The sequence below is a fragment of the Orbicella franksi genome, chromosome 7 (assembly GCF_964199315.1).
Source record: "Orbicella franksi chromosome 7, jaOrbFran1.1, whole genome shotgun sequence".
Taxonomy (NCBI): Eukaryota; Metazoa; Cnidaria; class Anthozoa; order Scleractinia; family Merulinidae; genus Orbicella; species Orbicella franksi.
In genome coordinates this window covers 5,036,978-5,060,200 of record NC_138151.1, presented here as the reverse complement: position 1 = coordinate 5,060,200, position 23,223 = coordinate 5,036,978, and the positions used below count along the sequence as shown (strand labels likewise).

Genomic DNA, 23,223 nt, shown 5'->3' with positions numbered 1-23,223 from the left:
TCACACAGTTCAACCGAACCTTATTTTGTATTTTGTGTGGCTGATAATCTTTGATCATTTAATAGGCTGTAATGGTGGATAAAAATCGATTTGATCATTTAACCCTGAGTTGGCTGCATGACATTGATTTAGTTTAAAACTTAAGACCATGAGTCATTTGAAAAGAAAAACCTGAGTTACCTATGCGCCGGGGCTGTGCGCTAATAATTTATAACGTAAGAATCCGAACACAGAGCCGGAATAAATTCAATAAATTATACTATCACCCTAATTTCTAAGTTGGTTATGGGAAGTAAACTAAGCGGCTTAGATTCTCAACTTATGAATTCATTTAGTATATTATTTCAAAATAATATACGAAATAATTTTCAATTCAAAATCTCTCACCTTATTATATATGCCAGACGGCGAAGATGTCAGTGATGATAGATTTTACATTTAAAACAAACCACTGTTATGATTCGCCAACTTGCTCACCTCAGGTATCGTGCCGGATTACTTGTTTCAGAAAGTGACAGAGACCGCTGTGTCATTGGTGATTAGCATGGTAGTGACCGTGACAGGCGATGCGTAGGCAGTGTCTTTAAGACACGGTTCTGTAACTTAGCAACAAAGCGCAAACCGCAAAATGTAAAATAAGAAAACAAAAAGAGACATGTTTCCAAGATGGGCGTGAAAGTTCACCTGCTGAGTACACTAGCACGAGACATTCAACGTGAATAGTTTACTGAGGATGCGTCAGTCAGTCTCTCATGAGATAATCTGTATCCTTAAAAATTACAACCATCGGTTCTAACAATTAGAACACGTGCTACGCCAGATACGAAAAACTACTACTAAGAACAACCCTTAAGACTTGATCAAAAAAAAAACGTGGAAACGTATTGCTCATCTAATACAGCAGCACAAGACCCCGGGAAAAAGGTAAACAAGTCAATAAGCTAGAATATCTTACAATTATACATAAAGGCTGTTATAACAAAAGCTTGATAAAAAAATAGGGACAAGCACAAAGGCTGACTAACATGGAATGACCTAAATCTCCCGCCAAATGCCCAAATAGCCCCTAAACGTCCCATGACAACCTGTAGGCCTCTCTATCGTGCCGTCAGAAGAACGATTTCTGACTAATTCGTCCCTCGATTGTTTTGTTCTCCTGAAGCGCTCCGTTTTGAAATTTTGGACAGCAGATTTCAAAACGACGAGAAGTATAGTTTCTTTCTTGGACAAGACACTCTTTGCTCTTATCTCACAACGCCTCTTTTCTTCTCCTCCCTTCCCCCCTTCCCCCCATCCCCCACTCCCCTTCCCCCCGATGACAGGAGCCCATCACCCGGAGCCACCATACGTACTATAACGTAGAGTCAACCCTCTCTCGTACCATTCTATTTTTAGAACTGTAATTAGTAGTAGTAGTAGTAACAATCTTTTATTAGGAAGCTCCATCATTAAAAGTGGTTTACATAGAGGTCCTAATACTAGATATATACTATATAATGATACAATTAGCGCGAGAGAGTCTCTTGATTTCCCACTAAATGTTTTGTTTATACAGATAGAAAATGCAAAATAGAGGGCAAGAGTGGGATCTTAATCTGCTTTGTAACAAACAGTGATCTTAGCTGGGGTATCATTGGGTATTGAAAGGGGTCGTGTAAAAACTCCCACAAGAGCTGTTTCTAAAAATAGAAAGATACGGAAAAGGGTTGACTCACAGGGTTAGTATAAGAGATGGAGGCTCCGCGTAATGGACTCCTGCCGATGATTATAAAGAGGTAGAAGTGAATAAACAACATAGGGTTTCATCTGCTGACGTTACCAAAAATCCCAACAGCAGCAATGGCAAGAAAACTGTCCATTTGGGCAAGAAAAATGAAAATTTTGCGACAAAGGACTTGTTGGATTGGATCCAGTAAAATTCCCTGTACCATTCCAGATTTTCAAACCTAGCCGGGTGTTTTGGTGATAACTGGTGCCCTGGGTTCGAAGCTTCGCATGCGCATTTCGAACACTACTGCACGTGGAAACATGGCGGACGCTGGTTAGTGTAAAATTCTTGAAATTCAGGCATTCTCTCCATTAAAGAAAGCTTTTCTTGTCCCACTTTGTTAATGATTTGTGTTTTACCTCTTTTCCCTAGACGTTACGCCTCGTAAGAAGCACAAGAAAGACAAGAACAAATCGGGCGACGACGATTCAGGTAAATCCTTACGTTATGTTTGCGTTTGTTGTGTAGGCTTTTATACTCAACAACGGGCTGCAAGATTCGACGCATTATGACTGAGAATCTTCTCTAGCAGAACGGATTAATTCTCTCTAATGAATTTTAACTGACGATCGTTTCATATCGGTCGTACAGGTTCGGCAAAGAAAGCAAAGAAGTTGAAAAGCGAGTCGGCTGATCTTAACTCTTCGAATCATCTTGGGGTGAGTTGATCGCCTTTTCTCGCACAGTTTGCAGATCTCAAATTCATTTCCAACACGTTTTAAAGATTATCGAACTTCGAATCGTGATTCCGTCACCAAAAATAATGTGTTAATGTTGAGATCCATCGGTCAATGTTATTAGTGTATGCAGTATACAGTTATATGGTAATAGCTTGTTGCGTGTGCATGTTGTTTCAATCTACAAGTATATGGTAGCTTATGTTCAACGTAGGTAATGTAATTCGTTTGTCATCTCCAAAAAATTTGAAACCAATTGCTCTTCTGTCAGTGGAAATTTCAGAAATGTTAAAGTTATCGTCAATTTTTCGGCACTTAAATTACCATACTATGCATTAAATCCAAAAGGTTCCTTTACCTAATGTATTGGAATTTAAGGAGCTTGGTGTACATGTAGGAGAATACGAATGAATCTGAGCCCTGTGGAAAGCATTTCCTGGAAAATAATGGTTTCTTGAATAGTTGAACTTTTCTATTTCATAACTGACCAATAGACCAGTAAGCCCTACAACTTTATTACTGTTGCCACTTGAGAAAATTTTTGATTAAATTTTGGTTGACAATTTTAAAGGGTAAGGCACGTACCGTAGCTCCGTAAGAGCATAATCTGTATACTGCACTACTGTAGGTAGCACTGAGCCTGGACTTACACTGTAACAAGTCAGCTCTTCACCTTGAGTTACATTATACATATACAGTGTACAAATGGTGCATATACAGCTATGCTTATTATATCAGTCCTTGATTCATCATGTTTCTTGCACAGGACACCCAGCATGATGAAGATTTCCACTTGAAGCCAACATCTACAGCTGGGGTATTAGACACATCAAAATGGCCTCTACTTTTAAAGGTAAGGTATCTTTCTAATGACATTATGTTATTGCTATTGGTCTGCTCAGATCTTTTCTTTCTTCCAACTGGCCTTTTGTGGATGACATACATGTACACTGTATGCTTTGTAACATGTTATTTCTGTTCTGAGGGCTTGCAGTACAGAGTTGTACACTGTCACCAAACAAAGATGTTGAAAGTTGGTAACATTTCCCACAGTATCTCTTGCCAAATGCTTTACCTGCATGTATGATAATGAGTGATAGAGGTATGTTAACTGCCTGTCATTATCCAACAGAACTATGACAAGTTGAACGTAAGAACGGGCCACTTTACTCCATTACCAAATGGTTGTTCTCCTTTGAAAAGAGAGCTCAAGGACTACATTTCGTAAGTACAGTGTGTTGTACAGGAGGTCTCCCTAAAAAGCGTACTCTGTAGTATACAAGTACCTTGCTAACCACAAAATTGTCATGAAACAGGCTTTTTGTACATGATTCAAGAAAACTGAGGATGTCCAGCTGTGTACCAGTTTTGGGTTTTTTAAATTGTACAGCAGAAAAGTATAATTTCACAGTGTCTGAGAGTGTTTATGATGACTGTAAACAGTAAAAATGACGCAACTGTCTGAGGCAAGTATAGTACTTGTACAGTACCTCTGTTTGCCTGTTACTAGCTATTGCCCTGTGTAAGACTTAAGCTTACTTGCACTCTGCTAATGACATTTGTTTTCATTGCAGGAGTGGATTCATAAATCTTGACAAGCCAGCAAATCCTTCATCTCATGAGGTGTGAGAAATTCTGTGTTTAGACAAAATGTGTGTCTGTGTTTCTGTTTTTTTTTTTCTCTGCTAGTGTTACTGGTCTGAGATGTAGATTTTGTTCCCGTACCTGCAGCTCAGTATTTCCCTCTTGGTAATTGCATTTCAGATGTTGATATCAACTTTCCTCTCTCTAGGTGGTGGCATGGATCAGAAGAATTCTTCGTGTTGAGAAGACTGGCCACAGTGGCACTCTTGATCCAAAGGTCACAGGTTGCCTCATTGTTTGCATTGAAAGAGCAACAAGACTTGTGAAATCACAACAGGGTGCAGGTAAACATTGTGCATAGTAATGCTCAGGAATTTGTACTCAACACTGCTCTCCTTAAATCTACCATGCCTTTCCTCTGAGTTGAGACACCCACTGTATATGCCTTAACATCAAACATCATTACAGAGAATTATGAAATTAATGTTTTGGTTCTGGTTTACCCTTGTAGGAAAAGAGTATGTCTGTATTGTTAGACTTCATGAAGCTATTGAAAAGGAAGCAGAATTAGCCAAGGTCAGTGCATTGTTCTGGAATTTTTGAAAAGCATGTTTGAAAAGCACATGTCACTTTCCCAAATCCTCCAAGTTTCAAGCGAAGAAATTCTCTACTAATTACAAGTAGTTACATTAAAGAGGTTATCAATCTGACACATTAAGGAGAAATTAAATTTTTTGATTGAATTATTAATAGCTGTTCTATTTTATGTTTTGCAGACAATAGAGATGCTTACTGGAGCGTTGTTTCAGAGACCCCCACTGATATCTGCAGTGAAACGACAACTTAGAATAAGAACAATATATGAAAGCAAGTTAATCGAGTATGATGCTGAGCGACATCTTGGTAAGTACTGTCAGTACTAAAGCAAAACTTAGTCAGTCAGGACATATTGCGATTTAACTGTTGTAAATTTAATCTATTTGTTGTGCTTCTCTTATACTGTGCAAATCGATTTGGCTGTTTTCTATACTGGTTTTTTTTCTAAGAGTGTGGTGACCAATTTTCATGTTTAGTATGTTGGCCTTGGGCAAGGGTTACTGCTATGTCTTCTTGGACAAGACATTTTACTCTTGCAGTTCCTGTCAAGGACTTCAACCAATAGTGTAACAGTAATACCTGTAGGTAGGACTAGCTGCGGTCTCATTCAGTGCAGGGGGAAAGCATTCTGCTACAGCACAAGTTATTTGTTGAGTCACATCATACGATGATCACTGGAGTTAACAGCCAACCCAATAAGCCATCTTAGCTTCTCATCCAATTTGAACCATTGTACATGTGTTGGTAAGGGGTGTCAGTATGACAGCAAGCCAATATTGCCAATGTTTTTTCAGGTGTGTTTTGGGTGAGTTGTGAGGCAGGAACATACATAAGAACCCTTTGTGTCCATATTGGATTGTTAATGGGTATCGGAGCTCACATGCAGGAACTCAGGAGAGTGCGCTCAGGAATTCAGTCAGAGAATGTAAGTCACATTATAGTGAATACTAGTCTTGTCATGTAACCATTTAAATGAAAACTATCCCAAGTAGAGTGTTGTGTGCTGCATTTTTATTTGCTTCAAATGAAATCTGAGTTTTTTAACTTTTGTGCCCAGAAGTGAAGAGAATAAACAATATGATTTTATGTTTTAATCTTGCAGGATAATATGGCAACTATGCATGATGTTCTGGATGCGCAATGGATGTATGACAACTACAAAGATGGTGAGAAGTGTCGCTTGTAATCTTTCTCTGTGCCTGACAGTTTTACTGTAGCATAACAAGATCATTTTAGAACTTACAAGAAAGTTAATGATGGCTAATGGTTAAACATATTATAAAGAATGAGTACATTTCAGATTTTAAGGAAAAGCCTCAGCAACATTTATGAAAAGCAGATCTTCCAGATTCTTGTTTTAACAATAGAAAATTGTTGTTCTTGTAGAATCTTACTTAAGACGCTGCATTAAACCGCTAGAAGCATTGTTAACGTCTCACAAGCGTTTGGTTGTAAAAGATAGTGCTGTAAGTACATGTATCAGAATTAAACTTTTTTTTTCCAAAGTATAGTGTAATTAAACTTGTACTTGAACATTACTCACAATGTTTTAGTCAGACTTAATATTTCTAAAAAATTTATCAGTACCGAAGGTGTAAAATACAAAATACTAAATAACCAAGCATTTATTAGTCATACATTTATTTTAACACTAGTCAGGCAAACTTAATGGTTCTTGCGGAAAATGCTCCTTAGCCTACTTCTTTAATTCTTGTGATTAACAAGTGGTGTTACAGTTGTAAGTGTGGTAGAAAGGTTAATTGTGTAATATGTTTTTGCGCACATGTAACTTTAAAACACTGTTCAATTCTGCTTTAGGTCAATGCCATATGTTATGGAGCTAAATTGATGATCCCTGGTCTGCTTCGATATGAGTCTGGAATAGAAATGAATGAAGAAATAGTTATTATGACAACAAAAGGAGAAGCTATTGCTCTTGGTGAGTTTCATTTGATCAGGAACTTTGTCGCTCAAACGAAGAAAAAAAGTAACAAGCAACACTGGTTAAACAATTTTAAAACTGTATTATAGTACTGTCAGTTCTAATATTTGGCAAGGCACTGTTTTCATCTTCAGGGTCTTACAAAGACTGCCATACATTGCCTTTGAAACTGTGAAGAAGAGAGGCCTTGTATTTGGAAATATTGGAATTGCAATATACATTGCAGCTTTCCTATCATTATTTTAATCAGTCATATGTTTCTTCTTGGCTCATTGTCAGTTATAGCTGATAAGATCCACTACACTGACAGGATTCCATTCCTCTAGTTTGTTACACTGGTCCTCATTAATTTAAATGTGTTTTCACTCTGACAGTCATTTGGCCAGCTGTTACAGAACAACAGCAATGTAGCCATGCTACCATGCTTTCTTAGTCGTGTGATTTTGTTTTCATATGAAGTGGTTGAATTCTGCTTAAAGAGAAGTGTGTGTCATCATACAAGGATTTCAAAAAGAACTCACTGATATATGTTATTAATGGAAGAAAGACGAATGCAAATACTCAGTGAATTTTTCACTGTTTCTTTGCAGGTATTGCTCTCATGACAACTGCTGTGATGGCAGCCTGTGATCATGGTGTAGCCGCTAAGATTAAAAGAGTTATCATGGAAAGAGACACCTACCCAAGGAAATGGGGTCTGGGACCAAAGGTAGGACATGGTGGGAACTGGACTTCTTACTGGGGTTCCTGTGTAATTACCCATAAGACTCATTACTAGCATCCTGTGCAATAGCTTCCATCCAGCCTAGTCATTTGTTTACATCTTAGTACAGCTCAGTGACATAATAAGAAACGATACAGCAGGGCAGAGTCAATGTTTTAGCGGTCACAAGCTTTTGACACTCAAACGCATCTGATTTTGTTGTCATGAATCAAAAGCTTGTGATTGCTAAAACATCTACTCTGCTTCAGCATCTCGTTTCTTACTACGTCTACTATAGAGTTAGGAAACAATATCTGCATTCAAACTCAATGATAGTTCCATTTGACTCAACTGTTCTTAATAATATTTTTTTGGTACTGGTGGCAATCCTGCATTTGTCATGTCAGTTTCAATGCCACACATCCTAGAGTTTGAATGGTTGAATTTGTTACAACCCATCAAAAACTGTCAAAAAGATTTGATCAAAAATTAATCAGAATGAAGCTTGTCAACTGTTTGCAAGTCAGCATAGTGAGTTGCCTCACATTAGTTATTGGGAAGTTGACTTTGGTCAGGATCCTTTGTGTCCTATTTCTTGTTTTAAAACTTTTTCCTCTCTTAGGCTCTTCAAAAGAAACAGTTGATTGCAAGTGGCAAATTGGACAAACATGGCAAACCAAATGAAAGCACACCCAAGGAGTGGCTTGAAGGGCATCCTGACCTCAGGTTGGAATGATTTTCATTTGTAGAATCACTGACCATTCTCCACATTCCTGCTTGGATCTTTTCTAATCGACTTTTCTTATAGTCAACAGAAAATCCCACTTTCAGTGAAAGACGAACCTGCTGTACCTGTGACACCCAAAGCTGAGCCTATCCCTGGTGCTCCTGTGACACCCAAAGAAGCCGAGGATGGAAAGAAGGTAAAGAAGTGTGGACCGAACCTTTTGAAAAAGTTTCATTACTTTGAGGAACAAACTTTCGTCGAGTATAGGAATTTGAAAATGGCACACACAAAAAGGCTTACACAGCTGTAAGTTTAAAATTATAACCTAGTAGCATTATAGGCAAGAGAGACAAAGTATGCAGATGTCTATTGAGCTTTAGCACAACCCACTGACCAAGTATCAGGTAAATATGTGATGTGATTGGCTACACAGTCAGGCCCATGTCCCCCAGCAAGCTGTGTAAGCTGTATGCGTGTGTGATGAAGTTTTTCACTTTTTACTTCACCCGTGAACAGAGGAAACGAAGTGCTGAGGGCAGTGACGAGGAGAAGGAAACACCAGGGAAACATGAGAAAAAGAAATCCAAAAAAGACAAAAAGAAATCCAAAGAAAAAGAAAAAGAGGAAGGCAAAGAAAAAGATAGCAGTGATGAAGTAAGTAAACATTATGTTGGACATTTACAAGATGACATTTGTCGCAGAGGTATCATTGGCGTTTTCAGCAGGGGGGCAACTGGTTTTCACGGGCGGACAAATCTTTTTGAACTGAAAAAACTTTTCTCTAGATTGTCAATCAAACCTGGCGGGCAAAATCATCCTCACAGCCGGTTAATTTTCGTCATTCTGCCTGAAATATCTTGTTATGCCAAGACATATAGGATGTCTGTGGGACCATTCAAGAACAGGCAAGATCAGTCGTTAGCCATTTGGGCTTAGTTGAGTTACATCTGGGATAAGTTTCGGGAACAGGTAGCTTCTGTGTCTGGATACAGAGGATAGTCTTGATAAGTCACGATATCACTGCAGGAGTTCGTGGAAAAGCAACTTTAAGTGAGGTTCCCTCGTTGAGAACTGAGTGAGCCCACGGTTGCTAGGCAACTTAAACTGTACTTATAATGGCCAGCTCACGTGACTACCATATTCTCTGAATCAAAAATAATCGGAAATCCTTGGACGGCATCGGCCATTATGAAACCTGAGAATCTCTCTCCCGATGAGAGTTAATAGTTAACGACGTCACTCGAAACTTGTGACGTAATCGGAGCGTCAATTACATGTACAAAGCGGCAGACGAGATAATATTCAGAGATGTAAACCGTCTTCGCTTCATTCAAATCCCTTCTAAACGACTCAAAAAGACACATGAACACAGGTAAACAATAGTACATTTATTTTTGTTGCTGATAAAGCGTTCGGGTCCCCTGTGGTCTAATTACCTTATTGACTGATTTGTTACAGGCTAATCAGTAAGGGCGGATAGGTACATAACAAAAAACAAAGTCTACAGGCTCACCTGTCCCACCCCGATCGCATCGCCCCCCGAATTCTTCCGTTTCGCGCTTGCCAATCTTTTTTCCGTCCTCACCGGGAGCCTGTTCCCAGGCTATGCCAAAAACGGCTCCTGGCCCGGGTTGCTCGAAAGGTGGATAACACTATCCGCTGGATAAATCACTATCCAGGAGATAGTCTGGTTTGTTTTGTTAACACTTATCCACTGGATAGCGATGTATCCGGTGGATAGCGTTATCCACCTTTCTAACAACCGGGCCTGTTGTTTTGTGTTGTTACTGGTTTTTGTTTATTTATTTTTTTTGTTTTGCGTATCATGGTGGAGTTTTCCAACTACTAGGCGCAATTGTCTCTGTATGTGTTAATCAACAACAACCAAGAAAAAAACAGAAAGATTTGCAATTGTTGTCAAAACTGGATCAGATATGTTTGTCGATTGTGTAGTAACACCCTTTGGGTTGATGTGTTTATCTGTGGCAGGAAAAGAAAGAAAAGAAGAAGAAAAAGAAAAAGAAGAAAGAAAAAGAGAAGGAGAAAGCCAAAGATTCTGATTCAGATTCTTCTGATTAAGAGTGATGATCAAACGCTTCGCATTTTAGCTGCGATGTTTTATCATATCTTACGCCATGCATAAGAGTGGTTTTCAATGACTGTCGATAGTATATTTTTTGTTTGCTTAGGTATACAAAATGTAGCTTTCACTGAACCCTTTGATCAGCTCAGAAAAACTTGTGGAACCAATCAGGGCAAGCGTCATTTTTTAACCATTCAGAAACAAACAAAACTAATCGTGACTTAGCTTGCACGTATTTTCACGCACTTAGTGCATGCAACCACATTTTTCCCGCGCTTGCCGCGGGTTGCATGTGTTGGCTTCGTGTTCTGATTGGTTGCTTGCTTCATTTTCATGTACTTTACATTTTTACATTTTTTGTTTGTTTTACGACAGTGATTGGAAAACTGCTCTAGTTGTATTTCAAAATTCTGGTAATGCATCTGAATTTGGAATGACCACTGTAATATAATGTGACGCATTTTTTTTCTCCATATCTCTCGTGTAGATTTGCTTTCTTGAATAAAATGTGAACATCCGATAACGATCTGTTCAACATAATTGCTTCTACTCAAACACTGTTTCTGATATCGAGACCTGGACAAGATACGGGTTATTTGGGGGAAAAGTTAATGGGGTATTTAGATCAGAGAAAACGGGATATCAAGTGGGAAAAGCGTTAACTTTCATACAGGTCTCCTCATGTCGGTAGCCGTGCAAAACCCTGAACTCTTCGCTGTCTTTTACATGAGACTAGCTTTCATATCAAACTGTTCAGACATATTCCAGGACACGTAAACGGATGAATTCTTTTACATATATGTATTTTGTATATCTTCTCTACTCTCGTCGGTCTGTGAATCGTTCCTGTCGATCCAGTGTCATCTAGTTGGAGAAAAGCATTGCCCGCGAAAAGCACGTATATTCCCATTCACTATCTAAATTAGCCATGTAGCCAGCATGGTTGCTCTGATAGTGTAGTGGTGATCACACCCGACTGGTTATGGGGAAGGGGGTTCGAATCCCGCTCAGGCCAAGAAAAGTTTTTTTTCTAATGAATATGCCACCCTTTTCGTCTTTAGTTCTTTCAAACTTCTCTACAAATACATTTGACCGAGGCTTTGAATGTGAATCATTTGTGATCTCCTGAGCAGAGATGCCATTTGACTCGAGAGAAATTTAACTTGTCTATGTACTTGTGCATATATACTTGCGTTGAGGGAAGCGAGCGACCCTTCCCTTCTTTCCCTTCCCCCACCCCCCTCCCTCGACCTTTTTGCTCTCGCCATATTTTTCATGCTGCCCGAATGCGAAAAAGCTCTTCCGCGCTGCCCGATTTCGTCCGGCTCGTACGGAAACGCTTGCTACGCAGGCTAGTTCTATCAAGGAAAATTTCTTCTTTGTTATCCATTCCTCTTAACCCGTCATAAATATTTCGTTGACGAATTGGCAGGTTTCATGCTGATCATTTTTCACGTCGCGCAATGCTGCGTGACGTCCCAATAACTGCAATCGAAATAATTTTCTCACGTCACTCCATCTTCCGTCTTTTTCTTTTATTTCTTTATAACTTTTGTTTTCTACTTTCAGAGGTTTTCTTTTCAATGAATGACGGGAGACCTTACCTTTTCTAGTAATCTGTAGTCGTAAATTGCAACACAATCTTTACACTGGCTACTTCTACACAATATTAAACTCCTAGTAGACAAAGGAATACAAAGGCCATTATTCCACCAGCCTTGATAAACTATAAACGATAATTTAAACTAATGGACTATACAAATATTTCTTTCAAAATAAATTATCTTGAAAACAGTCGAAATAAATTATCATAAATTATGCCGACTAATGTCTCGATTCATAAATAATATAATCGTAGTATGTTTTAAAAGAGCACTTTGAGAGCTCCTGCCTATTACCATCGATTACGTCGAAGTTTTGACAGTTGTCTTTATTATCCTGAATCAGTCTACCAATCATTGGGCAAATACACCTCAACGGTTATCTCATTTTAGCCTACGTGTAACTGGACAACCCCTCCACCGACCCACCCCCCACCCCCCAGAGGAAAAACGGGAGGGAGAAAACGTCTAACGAAGAACCGGCTCAAATCTTGTTATGTGACGTTAATTTATGCAAATTACGCAAATAGATTAAATTTCCCCTAAAAGTTCGCGTGCGCAGACAAAGGCCAGTTTTTCCTCCGGGGGTGGGTACGGCTACACGTAGGCTAATCCCGTTCATCACAGTTTGGCAAAGCGATTTACACGACATTTTGTCCCTGTTTTTGTTTTGAGTTGACGGACAGGCTAGATCGCGTGTGTGATTAATGGCAATTCTGTTGAAATACAAGCTGGCCCGTAAGAACTTTGACCCTCTTGCTTTGACAGAAGAACGTTTTTAAACCATAGCCATCGAACTGCACGTCCTTTTAGCTGGGAACAACTTGATACAGCTGTTGGAAACTGATTTGAAATCTTCCAAATTTCACTCAGTTAGATTACAGCGCTGTTTGAAATAGTCGATCCTCTCTGCTTGTCCTGTAGTTAAAGGAGCTCAGTCACGGTATTTTGAGTTATTTTGGCCAGATACAAAATTACCTTTAAATGGTAGGAAACCTGAAAATAACAGTTCAATAAGATAGAAAAACACCAATGAGATAATGATAAACTATAAAGGAACAAAGATGGCTAAGGATGGAGAAGATTAACCCGGATTACAAACGACCAATTTGAAAAATTGAGCCTAAACTTTTCAATATGCGCAAACCGTGACCGAGCTCCTTTAAGGTTCATTCCCACTCTACTCAATATAATCGTTGTAAAATTTTATAGTATGTGATAACAATAGAGAGGTAGAAATTGCCAAAACTAGCGTGACTTAAGCGTCACAGAAACACGTAAAAGTTTCGTGACCTACTTGTACTTGTTACCTCAAACCCTAGAATATTTTTTTTCATCAACATCAACAGTAACTTCTATGAAAGTGTTCCAGTGATCAATTTCTACCTGTGCAGAAAACGCGAATTTAATGCTTCCGGCCTGAACGGTTATTTTAAAGGGAAGTTCTCTCGAAAGTCTGAAATTCTCAATTTCCGCCGATATCTTCATTGTAAACACTTCATCGGGACAAGTGTTCGCGATTTCAAAAGCTACGCTTTTTCCTGAGCTGTGATTCCTTTTGATCAGAAACAAACATTCGATGCCACCAATTTTTCTTGCTTTTGCTTCCTTAAAAAGAAAAGTAGTGTAGTGCGCCCATGAAACTTTCTTCAGCTTTGTCATCAAACGCTTTTCTTTTCCGCTCTCCGAACAAATGCAAAGTTTCAGGTGAACACCTTGATCTGCGCATGCGTCGTACTTTCCGTAAAGCGTCAATCGATCGTAATGTACAAGTTCCATTTGTAGAGAATACTGATTGGCCAGCTCTCTGGATTTCACTTCCACGTGAAATATATCTTCGTCATGGTTTACTACATTTCCAGCCTGGAAATAAACATCAAAACTAGTGATGAGTCCGCCGTCCGATTTGGAGTTGCGTTCGCGAACGTTTTCAAACCGCAATGGACGCAGTCTTTGGCACGCGCGTAAAATGGGATACTTAATTCTTTTCCCATTTGCGGATTTCGCGAACTGCGCTAGTACCAGATTATTAAGCTGGCCAACAGCAAATTCTACCATTGAAATTTTCGTGGAATCGTTTGTGGTCGGGCTGTCCCATCCCTCACAGACGCATAAATTAGGTGTTCTCAATTCGACATCATTGCATGTCCGATTGGCTGATATGGGAGCGAATAACCCAACGGGTTTTATAAATTCCGAGAGAGGCCCTGCTAGTAGCAACAGGGAATGGTGCAGGTCGATCATGGTTACCAGTCTCCTCTGGTTCACCTCCAACGCGGACAAAGCGTCTCGTCCCAGGAGACTTGCCACTTTGTTTGGTACAATCATAAACAAGCTTGGATGAAACATTTCAAAGCGACCCTCCAGTATGGCATATGTGTATTCAGTGTAGGTATTTCCATGATCTGCTAAAATGATCGTCAGCGAGTTCTGATCGTTTGCCATGGTAGATACGTATTGCGCGAGCTCGGAATCTAGCGACTGAATTCTTCGTCCTGTGTCGTCGTGCCCAACATTGAGAGCGGTGTAAGAGAGTAATGGACGCGACCTCCTAGATGAAGCGATCGTATTCAAAGTGTCTATTGAATACTGAAGGAAATAACTGTGCTGTAGCTTGCCGTTGAAGCAGATCTGATCACCGTTAGGTCCATTGAATGGTGCGTCAGCACCAAATGGTGCCAACACTTCACAGCTTGAATGCGTCAAACCTGAAAAAAAAAAAGCCAAAGAACCAAGAGGTTGACAACCTGGTCTGCAAAACAATCTGTATTCTAGTTCAATGGAAAGAATGCAACGTCTGTGAATCTTTCGGTAGGGGTGTGCCGCTAGGACACTGACACCTTAACCTTGTACTAGACCATGATCAGCTCGATTTTGCAACCCTTTTCTAGACTGGACACCAAACACCCCTACGGTATCCAGAATGGCTATTTTCTATGCAGAAACCTGATCACTGTGGTAGTCCAACAAACGCTAACTAAACCAATATCTTACAAAGTCGATCACCTCCGACTTTCAATTTCTATTGTAGAACCCCGGGCAAAGAATCCTGTTCTACTCTAAATTATTTATATACTGGCCACTTTTCCAGTAAATTATATTACATTCTAGACCAGAGCTGTCTGATTTCCATACCCTACCCTAGACTAAACTGCCTGAAAACAATACCCTTCACAGCGGCACAGACCTATATAGCTTATATATGTGAACAGACTCCCCGAGACAACGTCCCACAAAGGATCTTTAAGAAGCGTCCAAATGTTGAGTGGGTCTGGAGAGAGACGCAACCGTAAAGGCCACAACCTCGACCCCATATCTGTACGTTTTTAATGTACTTCCGGCTTGTAGAGAAAAAACATCGATGAAGGAGTCAATTTGACAAGCGAAAACATATATGTAGTCGAGGGTGCCAGAGACTGATTACAGTCTGAAAATGTCAATCAAAAATCCTCAATAAACCTAAACAAGCCGAACTAGGAGACTGTGGTTTCCGTCCTAAATGGAAATGCGACCCAACAAGATGTCAGAGAAGTCATAACATTAAGTACTTAAAGTGTTTTTTTCCCCTTTTCAAAGATATTTTGGTTCCTGTATTTTCTTGCACGTGGACGCATTCCGATTGTTTAACTTGAAATTTTATCGTGCTCTGAACTACACATAAACTGTAACATGAACACTCCCTCTCAGCAAGGGGAAATATCCCACAAACAGAAAACAGATTCATGCGGCACTACCTCCAGTAAACATTACAATATTTATTGAGAGCCACATCAGCCATAGCTGGTTTTTATGCTGGTTGTCTATCTAGGTCGAATAAGAATTTGGAAATGTTGAGTTTCAGTAGGGAGGAAACTGGAGTACTCGGTGAGAAACCCTCGGAGCAAGGCCAGAACCCACAACAAACTCAACCCATACTTGGCATCAGGCCAGAATGAGACCCGGGGGGCCGTTATGAAGAATCCACAGGGTCATGGCCAATAGCCAAAGTTTGATATGGCCGGGTCTCAGATGCAAATAAAAACTGCATTTAAGGAACATTTGAAAAAAAGCACTTTTAACGTGGTTACCTGTGTTATCAATAAAGCTCTCTTTGAGTTTGATCTGTAGCTCTTCCCAGTCTCCCGCAACCAAGTCAGTGACTAGGCCCCAGCTTGACATCCAACAGAGATCCTCCTGCCACATGGTCTGGTACCCAGCCCTCTTGAAGTGCCCAAAAAGCACATCCGCACGTACTGAGGGTGTTTCTTCATCGGGGTCCATGGGGGGAAGCAGCTGGCCAGTAAACAGCGCGTGTTCATTGTGTGTCGTGTGGCCGTGAACAGCTTGAAATAACTCAAAATCGTAAACTTTAGCAGGGGCCATATCAGGTTTGTCAGCTAAGCTCCTCAGCCTTTCCACTGTTTTGGGCAAAGAGCGATAAAAATGTGCTCTGGAAATGGAATCTAATAGGACAATGTTGACATTGATGGTATTTTTAGTTCTTGGCTTAAGCCCTTCCTGTGTAGTCACCCGCGGGGGAATTGAGATGAGCTGAGACGCCAGAGTTTGGTTGTCCGTAATCACAAAACAATTAACGAATACAAAGTTAAACTTATTTCTTGCAGTTAGAAGTGCAACGCGTGGAAGTTGATGTTCTAGTTCCGAGACCGCTGAAAAGTTCCTAACGGACCTCAAAACGCCTTCCTCAGGATCTATACTGTGAACTCCAAAAGTTAAAAACTTTCTCTCGACTTTGTTTACAAATCTTTGGCAAACTTGACTGTTGCACTTAGCTTTGAGCAGTTTTCTCTTCTGAGAAACTTCGATGCCTAAAGAACAGATTTCGACGCTTTCTTCGTTGTCCTTGCAATACGATAAAGAAGGATCGTAGCTGTACAACGATTCCGCAAATTTACAAGCATCAGGAGCTGGTTTGTGTGGCTTGCATGTCCCATAAGAATTTTTATTTGAATCTGTAAGGAAGAACTTTTTGCAGACATCGCTCGGTGTAGCAGTCGTATTTCTCCGAGAATGTAATTTCGATGAAATTTTTTCACTGTCTTCGCTGTCATACCTCGGCACATCTTGTTCGCTTTTGAAACCAGGATGATGAAGCCTCGCTAAGTCAATTCTTTCATATCGATTTTTTCGGTCATTCTCGCCTCCTCGAATTATAGCATTTAGTTCCTCTCGTCGACCCAAGGGATGGTTTCCCAATGTTCGTCCTCTTAACGTGAGTGATCGTAGCGTTGTCTCGATTTCTACTTGTGGCTTGCGTATTAAACCCTCGCGAAGAACTCTCGGGTGGTCACGAAATAAATTTCCATTGTTAATGGAGTATAAATTCCAAAGTGTTACAGCAATTAATGTAGAAAGAAGGATCTTTTTCCGACTTCGTCTTGCACCGCGAACCAAACATATGGCAATGTTTGCTACAGCGTTCATTTTCACTCATAACCGAGTGAAAAAGGCAGAAAACTCGCCACTAAATTTCGTTTAGTGTAAAGTAGAAGCTGCAGTGATGGCATCCATGTCTGTGTAACTGTAAACTTTGAGCTCGCTTGGCGATTGGCGTCTGCTGAAGGCCTAGCATAAATAAATAACAAGATAATGTCAACAGAGGTTGATACACACAGGCAAAATTATGACTGAAGATGATTTGTTTTGAGTTCAAAGGCCTTGTTTGACAAAACAATGTTTCAAAAGTATATCAGTTACCACGAAATCTTTTCAAACAACTTGAAAATACGACTTTTTCTCTTTAGAAGATGCAGAAGTCATCAGACACGATCAGAAAGGCATTCGTAATTTTCGTCAATGAACTCAACACGTTCACGTATTCCAAATATGTATACATCACTTGATAAACGAGACAGTTCAAGGACCGCAACAAACCGCAGCTCTGGCGTGCCTCTTAAAGGCACCTCAAACTATCAACGAGAGAAAAATCACTCTCGGCTCTGTTGATCAACCAGAAAGAAATACATCTTTGAACCCGCAAAGTTATGTCCGTCGCTGTTTTAAGAATCCAGAGGAGTTAATTAGTCCTGAGAGCTCACAAACGAGCCACATAAATACCCATGAAGATGAATTTTTATGGAATATATTGAGCTCCAGTTAATTGCAAGCTAACCTTAGCATTTCAGAGTCTCAACTGAATGTAAATTAAAAAATACAAAATGTGTCACTTCTTTTATACTGTCTGCTTTTTCCTGAATTTCACGCTAAACTTTAAGACAGTTTCTTGAACTGCCCCCGAAACTTGATTGCCCTAAGTTCCTGCAACTTGAGTCGCAACAAAATTTCGCGACAATCTGCAAGAAAAATTACCTTCTCTGTCAGCGCTTCAGTAACTCTGCTGTTCCAGCTGAACTTGAATAATGTTTGACGGTTGACCGAGCAATTCATTTAGTTTCATTGATGGCCCATTGTTGTACTGATGCGTTTGAAAGCACTTTGATTGTTCCCAGAAAGAAAATCCTACATCGCTGGTAATGGCAACAAACTAGTTTATTTGGCTGACGATCCTGTTCGGTAACTTTCAACGTCTTGCTAAAGGCGCAATATTGAACTTCATCTGTCGCCTACTTGCATCATAAGGTCCTTACAAACTTACGTCGAAAAGTTGTGTAGAGCACTTGCATAAATAAATTCACTATTTATTCAGAAAGCACAATAACAATTCAATAGGCAAGTTAATCTGTTTTCTCCGCAAACCCCTCCTTTGAGGAGTGTTTGTTTGTATTCGTTTCGCCTAATCAACAACAACAACAATTTACTTCAGTATTCCTGATATGATGTACATTAGCACATTGTGTTATAATTCAGTACAGCTAAAATAATGCAACTAAATTATATAACAATTTAATTGATTAGTAATAGTATTCTCCCTGTAATCCACGCACGAATGGATATAGGCAGCTGTAAGTCTACAGATACAGGGGTCAACATTACTGAAAATAAAATGATCTGTTTTCTAAAACAACAAAATGATTGTATTTTCTATTTCTGTTTTCAAAACATTTCGAGCGTAAATTATCGTAAAGGTGAGAGGAAAGTATAAAATGCAATTCATTTTCCACCTCATTCAAATGACAGAAAAGACAAGTTCTAAGATTTTCTAATCTAGCAACAGAAGGGAAATATGTCCCTTATATGTAATTTGCTTTTGGTCTTCTCAAACATATTTAACTCCTTTATAAGAGGCTGTTAAAAAGAGATATATATCGGGTTAGAAAACAAAACACGCATTTTTTCCATCATACTCGCCTGATTTTGTTCAGTGCCATGCGTACAGAGGGTTTTAAGCCACTGTAGATATCTCGGCTATTCAAATCATCGTCTTAATGTTTTCTTTTAATTAAGGATACGAACTTTGTATAAGTTATTGACTGATCACACCTCGTATATAGCACATTGTATAAGGGTATCAAATCACGATAATCACTTCAATGGCTTCGTTACGGTTGTTTAGCTACATCGGAGGTTATAAAAGAATTTTAAAGAAATATTAAAGGACAAAAAAAGCTTAAGTCTTAAGACTTGCTTTTACTTTCAAATGAGGTTGATCACCTCAATAAAAATACAGTACACAACGAGAAAAATTAACCCGGTTTGAGATTATAACCAAGTCTAGACAAACTGTTGTTTTGCAGTGCTTCGCACGACTTTCAAGCTTACAGGAAGAAGTTTGGCATCGCTGTCTCTGATCAAGAAAGGGACAGAAAGGTCCCATTTTAGGTAGCAAACTTTCTGTTAATGTTATTGATTACAGCTCACAATTTACGGTCGCCATCAAAACCTTGGTTATATCGCTAGACAACTTTCAAGATAATTTAACAATTTGAAGAATCGTAAAAAAGGCAAAGGAAGCTATTAGCTTTCCCAGTTTCTTTATAAATTAATCAACATACCGTGTTGTTGTTTCCTTAACTATCATAGTTTACTGCCTAATTTGAAAGCAATGCAGTAGTTTTTTAAAAAAAAAAAAACTTAACGACTTGTTTTCCTTTCTACCAGTAATTAATGGCCTACTTAAATATCTTATAGAAAGTTGAAAAAAGTGGATTAGTCTTTGAGCGAGTAGAATTGAGCCAGTTGACGCCGACAAATTATAATTGGCTCCCTTGACGGTTGACGATAACATTTTTTCGCATTTGACGGTTGACTGTTTTAAAATTTTCTGGCCGTTTGGCGGTTGGCCACATTAAGATCTATATAGAAAGGTTCTGGTAATGAGGCAATTTTTCGTAACAGTCAGGTTGAAGAAAAAATGTAGCGAGGCAACCCGCGTTACTGGTAAATTAAAGCGCGGGAAAAACACCGTACAGGTATCATGCACAGGAAAACATGTTAGAATAAACAAGTAAATCACGGCCTAACCTAGCGAAAAAGGAGCGGGAAAGGATGTGCACGTTACAAACGCTTGCGGAAAAAGAAATTGAACTGCATGATGCTCGTGATATTTGCCACTATACATGTTGTAATGTAAACAACAATAGATGACTCGTAAAATGGCTAAGTATTTGTTTCTGTTGGTTAGTAAACTGTAGCTGCTCGCACAAGCAAATTTTACACACGAAATTTGTGGGACTTCATTACTATTTTACCTCGGATGTTTACCATTTACCCAAAAATTCCGGAAATTTAGGTCGTAAGTAAATGGTTAGACAACTTTGCTGTAATCAATCGGAAAAGGTAGTTCAAAATTTCCAACTGTAATATTCGAATGGAAAAAGCGCTTACCAGTCGCCATCTTGGAATTATCATCAGGTTGATCTGAACTAATCCTAGGTTTTTTCGGTAAATTGGGGGTTGTTAAGTATATGGTAAATAGCCAGTCCGAACGGAACTTTAAAACCACCAGGGATTTTTTAAATACCATTTGCACAAACCGTTGAAGACCCGGTTTCTCCGCCTAAAGGGTAAACAACCCTTGTCTTCGCCTGCCTCAAGTTTAATTAAAATCTGATAATGTCATAATTAGAACTTTAAAACCTAGAGACGTTTTGGAAAATTGCCTTTTAAAACAAAACATGATACAGTAAAATTTACAGAGGCGCCAAACTCTCGAAAGAGGTTATCTCAGTCATCGTAAACATTAACCACACTTCTCTCAAAACTGCGCCAAGTTTCTTGAGACTTGAAAGAAAAACTTCTGCCTTATCCGAAGGAGCAATTGTTCAAAAGTTTATGACCGCTCTAAAAATACAAGTGATTAACTTTTGATTATATTAAATCCTAACCCATGTACAGATAACGGAGTTTATATCGCTTTCTATTTAAGTAAATATAACCACTGACTCGTTTTCACGGATTTTTGTGTTGTATTTCACTTCCAGAATACGAATTACCAACAATAACTAATTTGCTTCTAATTTTGAGTAATTCATTTCGTAGCTGTTTTGTTTACAGTCGGAGGTACATCTCGCTCTTACTCCCTCCGATCAGACTTTCGATATTCAGTTGCACAAGGTACTTTGTGTGAGATCATTGGAATTAAAGGTATCGAGTAGTGCTTTCATGTGGTATGTTTTATAATGCTGTAGAAAGTGGTTCTAACTTCGGTGGATGAAACCCTGTTATGGGACCATTCAAATGAAAGCTATCGAGCAATACTTTGATGTTGTACTGTTTATTGCACCGTAGAAGGTGATCAGTCTAATTAACTTCAAGTCTCTGGATGAAACCCTAGTGTGTGATCATTCAAATGAAAGCTATCGAGCAGTATTTTCATGTGGTTCTGCCGTTAATTTTGCCGAGTAAGCTGGGGTTTTTAATTTCTTAACTTTTAATACACCTATGAAAAAGTCGTAGCATGTGGTCAAACGAAGGTTATTGCAGAACATTGTGTGGAACTTTGCATTTTACCTCAAGGGATGGTGGTTCCGACTGTGATGGAAAATCAGTTATATTTGCGGGATATGGAACCCATTGGGGACGCATTCCTGCGATTTACTGAAGTTTTAAAGTTAAGCCCATTACTGTAACATATTTGCAACAAAGGACTGCCGTGTGGCTTGTTACGCCAGCAGTTCGAAAGTGAGCAATCAGATTTTCTTTGAACACTCAGTGTATAGTCACGCCATATTTGAAAGATCGACCAAGACGTAACATTCAGTATTGGTTCTCCTTAAAATTGTAACATTTTTCTGAGCTGTTGTTAGCAATTCTGAGTTTATGAATTGTTTATAATAATCAACAGACTAAAACATACTAGGGAATTGATCTCTTTCATAATCCTAAAATTGCAAGAAACTAATAAACCGGTTTACCGGGTTGAAAACCTTCCCACAAATTCGTTTAAAAATGGTTTTTACCGGTTTGAAGTTTCGTTTCTTTTTTGTTAATACTTTGCTTAGAAGTAAATGTATGTTAGTTTAAATGTTAGAAGATAAAACATATTATAGCTAGTTACCTTATGAGAAGCAGCACCGTGAACGACGTTGAAAACAAGATTCGTCAACATAACGAGCTGAAAGCTCAAAACGTCGCGCCATCCAGCGTACTTCCTCGGCAGAAAGTTTGTTTTGGCGGGGCCAACGTTAACTGGAGGCTTTAAACGACACTTTTTACCGCAAGCAGACGGCAAAGCCAAAGGCTGAGCGAGAATTTTCTCGAGGAGATTTATTCAGTCTGCAATGGAATAACAAATGACCGCTATCGCGGGCTTGCCGAACAAATGATTGTGTCATTAACCGGCGGGGAATTTTCACACGTGCTTGCGTGTTCATCCAAGTCCCATATCTCTTAATCCACTTGACTACCAGGAAACACTACACCACAAAAAAAATCGCTGAAAACCTCTCAAATGAACCTCTCTGTTTTCTTCCCAACACTCAACTTTCGTCTTAGTCCTGCCTTGTACTGAGCTGTTTTGAAACCGGCAATTGCCCAATAAAAGCAGAGCTCAGTTACAAGGATCCTATTTTAAACTAATTTATACTGGAATATATCAGCAAGTTCTGTCGCGCGAAAGGACGCTTAATCTTTTGAAAGATCAAAAGCAATTTGTCTGTGTCGCCAGCCCTAATTCTGTCACAAGTGGCAAAAAAAAAAGCGGATTTGTTGTAGGGTGATACTTTCGAGAGGTGTCATAACGGCATCTAAGAGCGATTTTTTTTGAGGGATTAAGATTTTCAGTTTCTTAATTATCTGTAAGCCGAATTACTAAAGATGACGTTTTTGGAGGATTCTCATTTTAATGCGGCTAAATTCACACCAAATCAATTATTTCTCATTATGTTTGTTCTAGCGATAATTTCCTGATGAAAGTAAATGAGTTTTATGACTTCCTTCTTCTAGCGTGATCATTTTAACCCGACCTAAAAGACTTCTCCTGCATCTTAAGATAGCGATAAGCTTGTGGCCTAATCACTCTTTGAGAACAAACTTATCTTGACTGAATCAGACGATTTTCCTCCGGTCATCCTTGAAGTTGAACCCTGGCTGTCACAAGTAACAACTTACCCAGCAGAAAGAGCTTTAATCCCGACAATCCCGGGTCATTAAAACTGCCCACAATCACATAATATGAGTTGTAATGAGAGGTGAAGCTTCGAT

General features: G+C 39.2%; 2 protein-coding genes across 2 annotated transcripts; one reads left to right on the top strand and one right to left on the bottom strand.

The window, feature by feature from the left end:
• The first annotated feature begins 2,013 nt into the window (after nt 1–2,013).
• Nucleotides 2,014–10,461, top strand: LOC145491876 (uncharacterized). Its single transcript, XM_081471162.1, has 18 exons — nt 2,014–2,041; nt 2,141–2,200; nt 2,360–2,427; nt 3,212–3,298; nt 3,578–3,669; nt 4,020–4,068; nt 4,238–4,373; nt 4,541–4,605; nt 4,806–4,932; nt 5,421–5,551; nt 5,729–5,792; nt 6,013–6,092; nt 6,445–6,565; nt 7,159–7,277; nt 7,894–7,997; nt 8,080–8,194; nt 8,515–8,652; nt 9,988–10,461. The coding sequence occupies exons 1-18, from the start codon at nt 2,029–2,031 to the stop codon at nt 10,075–10,077; spliced, it is 1,659 nt and encodes a 552-aa protein (XP_081327288.1). The 5' UTR covers nt 2,014–2,028; the 3' UTR covers nt 10,078–10,461.
• A 205-nt stretch (nt 10,462–10,666) lies between these two features.
• LOC145491875 (uncharacterized) lies at nt 10,667–22,527 on the bottom strand. The gene is made up of 3 exons (XM_081471161.1): nt 22,079–22,527; nt 15,750–17,247; nt 10,667–14,390 (listed from the first exon to the last, which is right to left on the bottom strand). The coding sequence occupies exons 2-3, from the start codon at nt 17,104–17,106 to the stop codon at nt 12,994–12,996; spliced, it is 2,754 nt and encodes a 917-aa protein (XP_081327287.1). The 5' UTR covers nt 17,107–17,247; nt 22,079–22,527; the 3' UTR covers nt 10,667–12,993.
• Between the last annotated feature and the right edge of the window lie 696 nt (nt 22,528–23,223).